This window comes from Candoia aspera, chromosome 2 (assembly GCF_035149785.1).
Source record: "Candoia aspera isolate rCanAsp1 chromosome 2, rCanAsp1.hap2, whole genome shotgun sequence".
NCBI classification, from domain to species: domain Eukaryota; kingdom Metazoa; phylum Chordata; class Lepidosauria; order Squamata; family Boidae; genus Candoia; species Candoia aspera.
In genome coordinates this window covers 131,077,647-131,090,043 of record NC_086154.1, presented here as the reverse complement: position 1 = coordinate 131,090,043, position 12,397 = coordinate 131,077,647, and the positions used below count along the sequence as shown (strand labels likewise).

Here is a 12,397-nt window from a genome sequence, read left to right as displayed (position 1 = left end):
ATGTACATCCCTAGCAGCATCTCTTCTCTGCCAGATCTAATGGGGCAGGCTGATGTAATCAGGGAGAGGCAGTTCCTCAGATAACTGTCCCTCAGGCTTAAAGAGAAATATGATAATTATACAATAGAATAATATATGTAGCTCAGGATTGAACTGTGGAGTCCTTGGTGCTCTCTGAGCTTGGTTGTTTGCTTGCAGACATTTCATTACCCAACAAGGTAACATCATCAGGGCACAGGGCATCATCAGGGCAACAGTAGGCAACAGTAACATCACCAGTGCTAGTGAGTGTGGGTTCAGCTCCCTGTTTATTTACAGTAGGACAAACAACCAAGCTCAGAGAGCACCAAGGACTCCACGATAAACAATCAGATTGCTTCTGCTTTTTCTATTTTACTTCTTGTTTATGACTGGTAAAGAAGATAAAAGAAAGGTTGAGTTTTGGCTCAATCTCTATGATAGCGGTGTGTCCCTTCATATGTATCAGTGTTCTATATGGCCAAATGTGTGAGAACCTAAGGCCATACTTACAAATAAAAAACTAGGAATTTTCCAGGCTCAAAATGAGCTTTGTGCTATTATGCAGTGCCAAGAATTCCACGTTGCCCAATATTTTGTTTTTCTGAAGTGATAGGTAAACTGCCTAATCCCAGTCATTGCCAATATACCTACAAATGTAAAAAGCTTTAGTTCTAGAGAAAATCTATTTATCTGGTCACTAAGAATTGACACTGATGTGATGGCACATAATTCAAGATGCTTTGAGCAACCTCAGATAATTCACTGACACAAAGAGAACACTGTGATGAGAATAACTCTATTGTGTTGAATCCAAAAAATTTTTTTGTATGCGTAAGATACAATGAAGAAAGATTGGTTTACAAGACTTTCTGCCACCAAACATGCAGGTGAATGGGGAAAAAAAGGGAGATATACCCTCCTAGATAATATTGGGGAAGTTCCTAGTTCATAAGCATGGCTCTGTATTAACTCATATTAAAACAGAAAACACATTGAGCAGGAAAAGTACAATGAAAAGATCATGGAGATGTTCTGTGACAAAGATTAATCAAAATAATTGATACATGACTGTACCAATTAGATTTTTTTCATTTATGCCACTTCTGTCTCACTGTATCTAATAAAGGACTAGTAATATGGAATTGGTTTCAGTTGCCTTCTTCTTGAACTCAGGACATGCATTTCCGTAACTTCAGTCCAATTAAGTTTACAAAAAGGGGTACCCTCACGAAATTATGTGATCAAGAATAAACAGCACTTTCCCCCATACACAAAGTAACAGTTACACATAGCAGTTAAAATAATAGCTTCCTTAGTCTTCAAGCTGCTACAAAATTTATTTTTAGCGTAGGGTACTGGAATGACGGAAGGAAGGTAAAGGGAAGCATTTTGCAATGTCGTCCTACAAGCTCTGAGCACAAAACCTACGTTTGCGAACATTTAGCTGGATAAAAAAGTGTGGAGTTGTTGATCCCTAAAGTACCCGGGCGTGAGTTTAGCTGGAGACTGGCTGAACACAGTAAGGCGGTATCTTGTGGGTGCTTTTCATATTCCTGCAATACCGGTGCTCCCCGTGGGCAAAGAATGGTTCCTGCGAGGAGCAGGCGGAAGAAAGGAACCCCCTTCCTCTTTTCAGCTAATGGTACGCTCTGTCGCTACCGCGCTCGCGCAACTGCTAACGCAGCCGCTTGTCACGCGGAGAGTATCTGCACATTTCCGAGGCTCCTCAGTGTGCAGCTCGTGGTCCGGAAGCGCTTGTAGAAATTGCCCCGGAAGGGGACGGGAAGGGTTGCGTGTGGCGGCGGCGGCGGCTGGGGCTTGGCCCTGGTGGTGAATGGAGCAATAGCGGTGGCAGAAGAGAGAAGGAGGCCGAAGGAGGCGGAGCTCGCGTTTCTTTGCGCGGAGTCAGGCTTTCGTTGCCGGCAGTGGGGGAAGAAGACGACCTCGGGGGCCCGCCGGGCTTCGGTCGGGGTCGGGAGGGTCAAAGACTGGCGGGGGGGGAGGCTGGAGGAAGAAGATGCTGCTCTTCATGGAGGTGAGTGGGGGTTGAGCCACGTGACTTGCCAGGCGGCGTACGCGCGCCCGTCGCCGCCCGGCTGGGGGATGGGGCTGACACAGAAAATAGCCCCCTTCTGCGCGTGGGCGCCGATGGGGACCGTTATTTTGGGGTCTCCGGGCGGAGGGGAGGGAGACTGGAAAGGACGAGGGGACGCGCCCGGTGCATTTGCACGCCATGGTGCGCCAGAGGAGGAGGAGGAGGAGGAGGAAGATCACATGGCCGCCGGCGGGTAATGGGGCGAAGCGGGTTTCGGGATCAAAGCGCCAATCGGACACGCTGGGGCAGTGGGTGGGCCTCCAAGGTCAAGCTTCGTGAGCGGCACAGGAAGGCCTGTGGCGGGGCCGGGATCCGCGCGTGTGGGCGGTGGGACTTGATGTGAAAGCGTGGCTTGCTCCGTAAAGGTGGAATAGGCCTAAGGGAGCGTGGTTCAGGGGACTGCACTGAGAAGGTTTGTGCATGCGTGGACGAAGTGTGTTAGCTTCTGTATATTCCTCGAGGATGTAAAGAGAGTCTGGGCGAGAGGAGGAGGCCTTGAAAGACGTCGCAGTGACCTTTCGTGAAAGTTCTCCCGGTAGTTGCTCCTTGGAACATGGCCGGGCACGTGTGAAGGTTACGCACTATCTGAGGCCCGCGACGGGGAGGAAGAAACGTTTTGGAACCATTTTTCTGCCTCCCTATTTCCCATTTTGCCTCTTACTAAAACATACGTGGGAGGTCATCCACTTTCCTCTCCCCCCCCTCTCAGAACTGCAGGCACATGGCATGAGTACAATATAGTCAGCTGACTGCCTGGCTTTCTTTTTCCCTTGCCTGGCTAATGCTTTGAGTAGATTCCAGATTGTATTGTTCTTATTGTAGAAATGTCAGACTAGTAAAGCTGTAACTTAGCAACGTGGCAGTGGTTTAACTGTGTCCATAAACAGCACGGTTTAAGAGGAAAGGGATGTAATTTCTTGGTCTTAAATTGGCTTGAAAGACTGAATGTTTAAACTATTTTTTTAATTTGGAGAAATTGCTGAAAGAAGATCTTTGTAATGCTGTTTGTTTTAACTGAACAATAGTTTCACCTTTTAATTCCATACGTATGCCTTTTGAAGATGATGACTGGACATGAAGTTGTAACATATGGAAAAGTTTTCGCACAATATGAAGTTCAAATAGAGGCAGCAGTTTAAGATAGCTATGTAGTCAGTTAAAAAAATTCTTATGCTTGTTTGGAGTTGTCTATTTTATAGATCAGGCTTACAGATGTGAAGTTTTATTCATAGATGTGCATAAGACTATGCTTCTGGGAAATAGCATATAGGAAAGGGCAAATGGTTTAACGTCTTGTTCAGCAAACTCGTTAAGTTCTGCCAAAATATATAGTTATGATGCGTCTTTTTTCTCCTAACATCAAACCTTTAACTGAAATTTATTCTTGATGGATAGACTAACTTGGCTGTGGGAAATAGAAACGTGCAGGGCTTCACATGAAATGATGTTTGCCACCTGACTATATTCAGTGTATGCTCTGAAGCAAGGCCCACTGAATTCATCTGGGCTTATGCCCCGGTGAATGAATATAGGATTCTATTTTAACTTGGTGAATTCTCCAAGAAATAGGACTGTGTGTATAAAGAAGAATTATAAAATGAGAGTCTAATTTAGAAAGGTATATAATCTGCAGTACATCAGCAGATGAGGTAGCAGCTATTAGCAATAAAATACTTTTATGTCATTGTAATGAGTTAAATATGTGCAGTCATTTAATGTGGGAATGGGAATAACTAGAGGAGTACCTGGTTCCTGCTGTAACAGTTCTTACAGAAAAGATTATTCTGATGTGTCATGACTCATCATTTATTACTATTAAAATGATTTTCAAAGTCTACAACATAATGCTTTTTTAAAGTGATTGAAAATAAATACTCCTAATGCAGGAAAAGGGTAAAATACAAATTTAGGTGGATAGCTATCCTGATCTTTTGACTAGAGCTGTTGGAAATGTTGCAAGTCCAATTTTTTATTAGCTTCAGGTGCCATCGCTTTTTGTAATATGTAAACTAAAATATTTTTAATGTTTATAGATCCATAAAAATTCTAGGAAACAAGTACAATTATAAACATGCTTGTTTACAAGTAAGGCTTTTTTTTTCAGTAGAACTTCTAGAAGTGCAGGCTTGGAATCAGAGTATTGAAATCTACTAAACGATGTTCGTGTTTGTGAATTCTAATTATTCAGTTACAGTTATGTTTGGCAAAGTTGAGCAGAACTGTGTTATCTCTTTCACAGAGCGTTTTGCTACAAAACAGATTGAACGTTGGGCATAACAGTATGCCAGTATGCCATTTTCATTGTTGAGAATTCTGGTTTATGTTATAGATAATGGAGTCATGCCAACAGGAATATTAAACTGCAAATTAAAGAGGAGGTAAATGCTTCCAGTTAGGTTGAACCTGGACTCTGGGTTCTTAAGGAAGAGACAAAATATAAATCCAGAAAATCTTTTTCTTTTGCATCATTTTACAGCTGCTTTAGTGGCTTTTGCTACTGGAGGAGTCATGCAGAGGTAATTCATAGCAATTGTGGATTAGTTTTACTTTGAATGTGGCTACCTTAGTGTTGAATCCTGAAGTCCATGGTTGTCTTTCCTGTGCTGTGACTAGAAGCTTTGGTCAACATGTACATGATTGCCTAGTAATTATATGAGCATTTTCCCCTGTTTTCTTTCTAGTACAGTATTTATTAGCCCAACTAGTCTAAAACTGGTGAGAAAATAGCCGTCCCTTGTTGATTTAAAATGATAATGAAGACTTGAAAAATATAATCCTTGGCACCTCCACTGACATAAAGGTGGGTTACTAGAGATGTGGGTGTGTTTGGTAGAAAAGGTGGTTTGGATCTGGTGTAGGTATATACATGTGGCACCTTAAAGAAACCTCACCTTTTCCTGGTCTTGTAGCTGCGTGGTACCAGGAAAACATATAATTGTGCTCAGTAGGCATTACAGAGGTGGTGACAGGGTAATGGCACCCTGTTATTGCTTCTTTAACTCAAACTTGGGAGGATTTGATGATTCCCCCAAAGCAGATTTTGGAGTGGTACAAGAAATGGAGAGCTGGACAAGATACTGTTATGTGAGAAATGTGCTCATGATGTTGAAAGGAATCTAAGGACCTTTGTAAATCTGTATGCTGCATCAGCATGGTCTGATCAGTACAGATGATTCAGTTCATCTTGAATTTTAATAGTGCACCTATCAAAATACTGAAGAACAACAATAGAAAAAAGTTGTTTCTCATATGTTGATGGCTTTCTCATAAACAATATACTAGCCATTGTGGAGGATAGGATCCTGGATCATAAAAGATTCAAAACAGCTCTTTTGCTGTTTATTTGCTGTCTATAGAAAAGTAATAAATCTGTACAGAAAAAATGTAAAACAGCTTACCAGAGCTGTTAAGTCAAGAATATTTCATGTTGCTGAGTGAATTCTTTGTGCAAATTGATTAAAATACACCTATAGATTTTGAAGAGCAGGTTATTATAAGTAAATGTTGTCATTATACTTGGTAGTTATAGTGGAAAAAACACTTAGCATGCACTCTTGCCTATAGTCCTTTGAAGGTGATTTTAAATCTTGCACTTTAAATATTAACTGAATTGCAGAGTTAAAGTTAGCCCTTCACTGGCAGTGATGCAACTAGTTTGTTTAACTGAATAATTTAATACAATACTCTATGTGTGCTGTTAAAGTTAGATACTTAAGTGTAGTAGTGTCAGAAAAGCCAAATGTATGGATTTGGATTTTGTCAATACAACCTTAGAAGTGCCACTGAATCTTCTAAATAAAATACTTATTTCATTTGTTTGGCTCTGCCCTTCTCTAGGAACGTTGCTCAGCTCTTCAAATGTTCTTGCTTCATTTGAAGTCAGACCCCATTAGGTTTCAGCAGTTGAACATTATGTACCATACCTAACCTGATATTGAATAGAGTTGATCCTCATAAGCAAACATTAACTAATTTTTAAACCCACCAATATTTATCATATATCTTTTCTTTTCTTCCAATTTATCCATGAAATAGATGTGATTATTGTTACAGCAATCCTGAGAAATCACTAAATACAATTTAGTTGTATTCAACCATTAACTGTTGCCCATAAATCTTTGCAGAAAATATTTGAGCTTTAACTTACTCAAGTCCAGCACTGATACGTTATTAATATTCTTGCCTTACAGAGTATAGACTTACAGAGTACAGAGTTTATCTAAGGTGCTGCTTTTGATAGTATATAATTAAAGGACTGGCACTGCCTGAACCATATTTGGAAATACTGATGAATGCTTTCAGATTGTGGCTTATTACCACCAGAACTGAAAACATGAAGGAGAATGTTAGGTTTTCTAGTCAACATTAATTAAGTTTTGGTGTACCAATATTGTGTTAAACATTTTGAATTTCCTTGATTATTTGGGCTGGTAATGATCATCTAAGTGATGTGTCAAGTCCCTTATGCGTTGTAGATGTCAGATAAACTATTACTAAAATCTGCCTAGAACTGAAGCAAAAAAAATTCAGTTTTTTGGGGGGGGAAATGAAATATAGAAAAATTGTGATATTTTATTTATTATATTTACAGATCTAAAATTTGTTAATACTTGGTTTGTTCATCATGCTTCATCTGTTTAAAATTATGGTTGGGTGATTGATTTTGGTATAAGATACTAGATTGTGAAAATTTTAATTTATATAGGATAGTATTTAAACTAGAGTTTAATTTGCTGAATGCTTTCTTTGCAGTAAAGAAGCATAACATTAGTTACAGTGCTTCTTGATCTCTTCTTTTGTGGGCCTCAAGGACAGACTCGGGGCCAGGAAGAGTTCATTCTAGTTCTAAAAGCTTTACACATACTCTGTTCTCCAGAGCAACCCAAGCTATTTTTTATAATCAGTATAAGAATATTGACTGCTCCACTTCCAAACCTTTGTGGCTTAATCAAGCTGGTAAGAAAGTCCAGTAAACTACAAGGTGAACAAGAGAGCACAACCAAAGACTTCATTAGCCTGGTTCACACATGCTTGTCTAGCCATTTATCAACCGTTCAGTAGTGTTTTCCTTGAGAAGATACCTGTGCTTTTAAGGTACTATTTATATCAGTAACATAGGAATTGCAGTGTTCTTAGGTAGAAAGTGTTCTTGTTTCTTTAAGTGATCATTTGGATGGAGTGATGGATTTCAGTGTATTAATATCTTACATTAAACATGTTTTTTGAAAATCATCTTTTTCCCAACTAACTTGGACTTCCATCCCCTGAACAAGCACTCAGAGTGGAGACAATAGAAATAAGGATTTATCTGTTTTTTCTCAGTCTTCAGATCATGTCTGAAAGCATCTTTCAGCTTTAAATATCTGTAATTGTTCTACTGAATAATAACTGATAAGCAGATCATAGCCAGTGGTGCCTGCAAGTAGTTTACTCATAACTTTAGATTCAGTTCCACTTTAGAGGCTGAATTCTAAGCTGAAGCAAACGGTCACATTATGTCTTGGCTGTTGTGATTTACAAATATAGTTTATGTCTTGCAGTGTTACAAAATCCCAGTCAGCTGGTTTCTTAAATAAAATGTGGGTAAGTAAACTTTGGCTTATGGTCTTTATCAAACACAACCAGCAAGACTTATGGTTGTACTAGAACAGTGTAATAATTTGCATATTTATTCAGAATCAGTTATGTTGTGTCCAAAGGGGTTACTTTTCTAATAAGCATGTCTAGAACTGTAGCCTGAATCAGGTGTAAATTTTTAAGCATGTTAAGATGCAGAACTTATTAGTGAGTAAGGCATAATTTCAGTAGGGCATTTCTGATTCAAGGATGGTATTTTAGGATTATTATAACAGGTCATTCTCTTTTGTATTCCTTTTGTGAAAGTTGTAGCTTTGGTACTCTTCTTGATAAAACATGGTCTCAAGACCGGATCTGCTTGATTTGCTGTGCGGGGTACTTCTGTTCATGTTCTACTACTGTAAAAGCTGTATGAATGTTATTAATTTCACTTGCATTCATTCTTTTATTTTTATAACAATGAAAAGGGGAAAGTATTAAAGTCTGATACACGCTGCATAAAATTAGAAACTATATTATGAAATGTTTTCACTGAATGATAGCCTTGTATAACAGGTTTGCTACTTAATCCAGACTATTGAACACTTGGACATATGAGACTCTGTTGCTTGCTTTTAAGATTGCTCAGTCATGGTTTGTCAACATATTGTAGTAAAGTAAGCAATAGTGTTAGCTTTAGATTTCAGCTGAATCTTATATATGGAAATTTAGAGTTGCTAAAAGAAGCAGGAAATTGGTATATAGGAACTTAGTTCATAGTTTTAACTGCAGTTTGAATTTATTGTCTAAAGATTATTGCTGTTAGTAAATGTTGACATTAAGCAATTTGTCTTACACATTGTTTCAAACCCTCAAAAAGTAGAATTATACAGTCTTGCCAACTATGAAAAAGCTACTAGTCATTTTAAAATATGTAGTCACCTTCATAGCATTATTATTTACCAACTTGTAAGCTTGTGGATTAGGTGATTCCATTTTCAAAATGAGTGTATTTATTTCAGAATGATAAATTGCAGTGCTATTGATAGGCATTCACTGAATTGTTCAATATCATAGCATTTTGCTAGGAGAGGAAGGTGTACATGTGAGTGTGAGCATATATTGTTGTCTTTTTCCTGGGCATATAGGGTCAGTTCTAAATAAAGCACTGGGCGATAGTACCTCCCATTTTATTTTCTAAGAATGCCTATTGGCCTGTAAACAGCCAAAAACATTAATATACTTGAGGCTGGTGCTTCACCTTTTAGCATATCTGCTTCCAATTTCTATAATTATATTAAAATTTACTTTTTCTAATATTGAATGATACATGGGTAATGTCTGTGTCTTGATACAGAATCCAGAACTTAATGAATTCTGCAAAAAAACAATCCTTGGTTCTACGCCTGAGGAATACTCAGCAAAGATTTATTTACTCCTACTGTTTATAGGTGTATTGTATCAATTAAAAAATTGAGCACCTGTTATAATTTACACTTAAAACATGACCATAGCATTGTTATCAGTGTCAATCATTTTTATATGAATTTCTGCCTTTGGAATGCACTTCTTTATACATTGGCCAATTAAGTCATATTTTACAGTAGTCACTCAGTATGCAGAAACCACTGTTAGATCAGAAATACAGGTGCTTCTGAAAACTAATGATGTTATGAAACAAGGATGCACTCCTTAAGTGGTGTTCTGCTTTACTTTTTTTGATGTCAGGTACTTAATTCTTGTGGAACTAATGTGGAGAACAGTCTTGTTTTAAGGTTTTGTGCATTTTATTTTTTAAGATTGCTTTTGGGGCAAATTTTAAGGGGAAATTTGGTTGAAACTCTATTTCTATATCAAGTTTTAAATTAATAAAATCTAAGCGTGCCTTAGTTTTTCAAAATAACTCCTTCATAGATCATGGTAGAGAAATTTTATATTTTAGGAGAAACTATGCAGGTAGTTTATTGGTTGCAAAACTATACAATTGTTACAATTTTTGAACTTGTATAGGAGCAAAAGTATATGCATGGCCATCCAAACTGTTTCCTTATGTCCTATTTTTTCTGTTCTATGGACAGGGGATGGTACTAAAACTACTCCTTGATGCTAGAGAGACTCCAGAAGGCTAGACTCTGGAAATTCAACTTCCTTATTCTCTGGCTTGTGCTTCTCTGTGGCAAGATGGTCAGTGCTTGTTCAGTATCATTATGCTGTCTTAATAAAGAGGCTTTTCTTGTATTTTATTTTGAGATATAATTCTGTTCAGGAAAGTCTTATTCCAGTGAACAGGATTTTGGTTCTCACAAAAGGGAGTGAAAAGGCTGTAAGCGATATTAAAAAAAACAAAACCCAAAATCTTCTAAGAGCCAGGCTTTACCACATGCCAACAGCAAAACTTTATTTGTGCAGATGATTGGATGGCTGGAAGAACTTCACAATATTTTTATACTCCTAAACTGAGTGCTTTGGGATTGAGAAGTAACACATCCTAAATTTACTCAATTGCATGTAATGGTAAATCACAAGTTATGTATGTATGTTTGCATGTATTAAACACATCTGTAGATTGCCCTAGAATGATTGTACCTCAAATAGCATTAATGTGGAACAGCAAAGGACAATTAAAAAGATCCAAAATAAGTTTCTGAAGTCTTTATTATTTTCTAATTCATATTTTCTGTTTTCTCAGCAGGTAACCTCGAAAGGTGCCAGCTTAAATCCTAATGCAAAGGTATGGCAAGAAAGCATGCAGGGAAACTCAGAAGCTGCACCAGTAACTAATGGCACTGAACAATCATGGCAAGAAGCAGCAGCTGTGCAGGGAAATTGTACAGAAGGTAAGATGTCAGGTTGATATATCTAAATGTTACTTAATTCCTTTCTTAGTTTGGATTCTAGATGTAACATGAGTGCCAGAATTCAGTAGTAAAAAACAATTCTTGTTCTTGAACAGATTATTATAACTTCTGGATGGCATCTAACATGAGGCATCTAACATGAGGCATTAATCAGCTTCAGAGAAGTCAGTTAAGATGTTTGAATAATGGGTAATTCTCTTAAGGCTGTGAGTACTTAACAGTGGCCCAGTGATGACCAAGTATCGCGCTAAGAGGGAAGCAAGTTGCTCAATGTACAGAAATGAGCTTATTGCTCATTCTTTCTCTTTCTTGTCCTATTTATTTTCTTGTCTTAACTTTTGTCTTGATCTTTTTCTCATTTCTGTACCTTAGTGAACACTTGACCCTATGAACAAAAAGATTATGAGATCTGAGGGCCGTATACAACCCTTCCTGCTTCCTTAGGATAATGATCAACTTAGTAATTATCTAATGGGTGGATGATACTGACCCAAAGCCAAAAGAGCTTTAAGAATTGTAAAAATCCATTTTTTTTATTATGGAGTCAGGGGCCATTGACTCCATAATCAGTTACTTGCTCTAATATAGAAATGTGTGTAATCTTACCTTATATTTCCTGAACAATGGTTCAGATGCCATGTACATTTTCACTGTTTCATTTGTATAACTTAGCTTTGCATCTTTTTGTTTATGTTTTAAATTATTTCTTTAAAAAAAAACTTGTGTGAGGGAGGGTGTTGTGATGAGCAGACTCTAAGCAAATCTAACCTGATTTATTGAATTTAAAATTAATTTAAATTAAAGTAAGTGAATACATCAATTCATTGGATCTCAGTGCAACAGACTTTGTATGCAGTAGACTAAATTTAAATTTACACAGCAATTTACATCATTTGTAAAATGACACAATCATGAAAATGATGTAAATTGATGCAGATGATGTCATTTGCACAGTGTCATCACGTAAATGATGTAAATCACCACTATGATGTCCTTTCTTATTTAGCAGCCATTCATGAGTAGCAAACACTTCTTCCCTCTAACTAGTCCATTAAACTAAGGTTTCCATGTGGTATGATTACTTCCTGTGTATTTAATATTTTTTCTATCACAGTAAAAAAATTAATATAGTAGCTAATGTTCAAGGAGCTATGGAGCTCACTTAAAGTTTTGGAGTCCTCATTGGTGCCTTGGTGCCTTGGTTGACATTTTGTCTTGGTTGTCTCAAAATATCTGTGGAGAAGCTGATCTAAATATACATCATACTGAATCATAGTTTGCTTTTTTTGCTGTCTTCTGAAACAAGCTTTCAGAAATCTTTTAACAGCTTTGGTCTGAAGAATAAAGGACATGTAGAAAAAGTTGGTGGTTGTGAATTGTCTGGTATATTTGCCTTGACAGTCCTTTAAGCTGTCCTTTATATGAAAATAATGTTGAATAACATAAATTGGCTGAAAAAAAAAGAGCCAGAATTCATGGATGTGTCCAAGTTAAGTTAGCCTACCAGGAATAGAAGAAAAATTATGTATATATGTATGTACATACAATGGGCACTTCCATATATAAGTGTAGCTTTGTAAAACCTTGTATCTTTAGAAATTCTTTTTTTATAGTAAATTTTATTAAGTTTAAAAGAAATAAAAACTACAATAAAAACAACAAACTACAAAATTAAAAAATTAAAAAAACTAAAAAAGTGCAGAAACACAAGAGAAGAAAAAAAAATTAAATTTATAGGAAGATGTGGCTTCTGACTTTTAACAGCAAGGATATAAAAAGTTTCCATAATCAATCTCTTACTCTATATTAAACCAAAACACATTATTTCTATAAATCATTCCCCTTTAACACATAATAAAAATCACTA

The 12,397-nt window shown here is 37.2% G+C and overlaps 1 protein-coding gene across 5 annotated transcripts in view; it reads left to right on the top strand.

The window, feature by feature from the left end:
• The first annotated feature begins 1,827 nt into the window (after positions 1–1,827).
• LARP4 (La ribonucleoprotein 4) overlaps positions 1,828–12,397 on the top strand; it is a 50,549-nt gene continuing 39,979 nt past the window's right edge. Inside the window, exons 1-3 of one of the 5 annotated variants that reach the window (XM_063293621.1) lie at positions 1,828–2,056; positions 9,751–9,856; positions 10,362–10,509. In XM_063293621.1, the coding sequence (XP_063149691.1) occupies positions 9,776–9,856; positions 10,362–10,509 (229 nt within the window). In that variant the 5' untranslated portion in view covers positions 1,828–2,056; positions 9,751–9,775. The remainder of the gene's footprint in view (positions 2,057–9,750; positions 9,857–10,361; positions 10,510–12,397) is intronic. The other 4 variants (XM_063293617.1, XM_063293616.1, XM_063293620.1 and 1 more) reach the window with 4 other exon arrangements.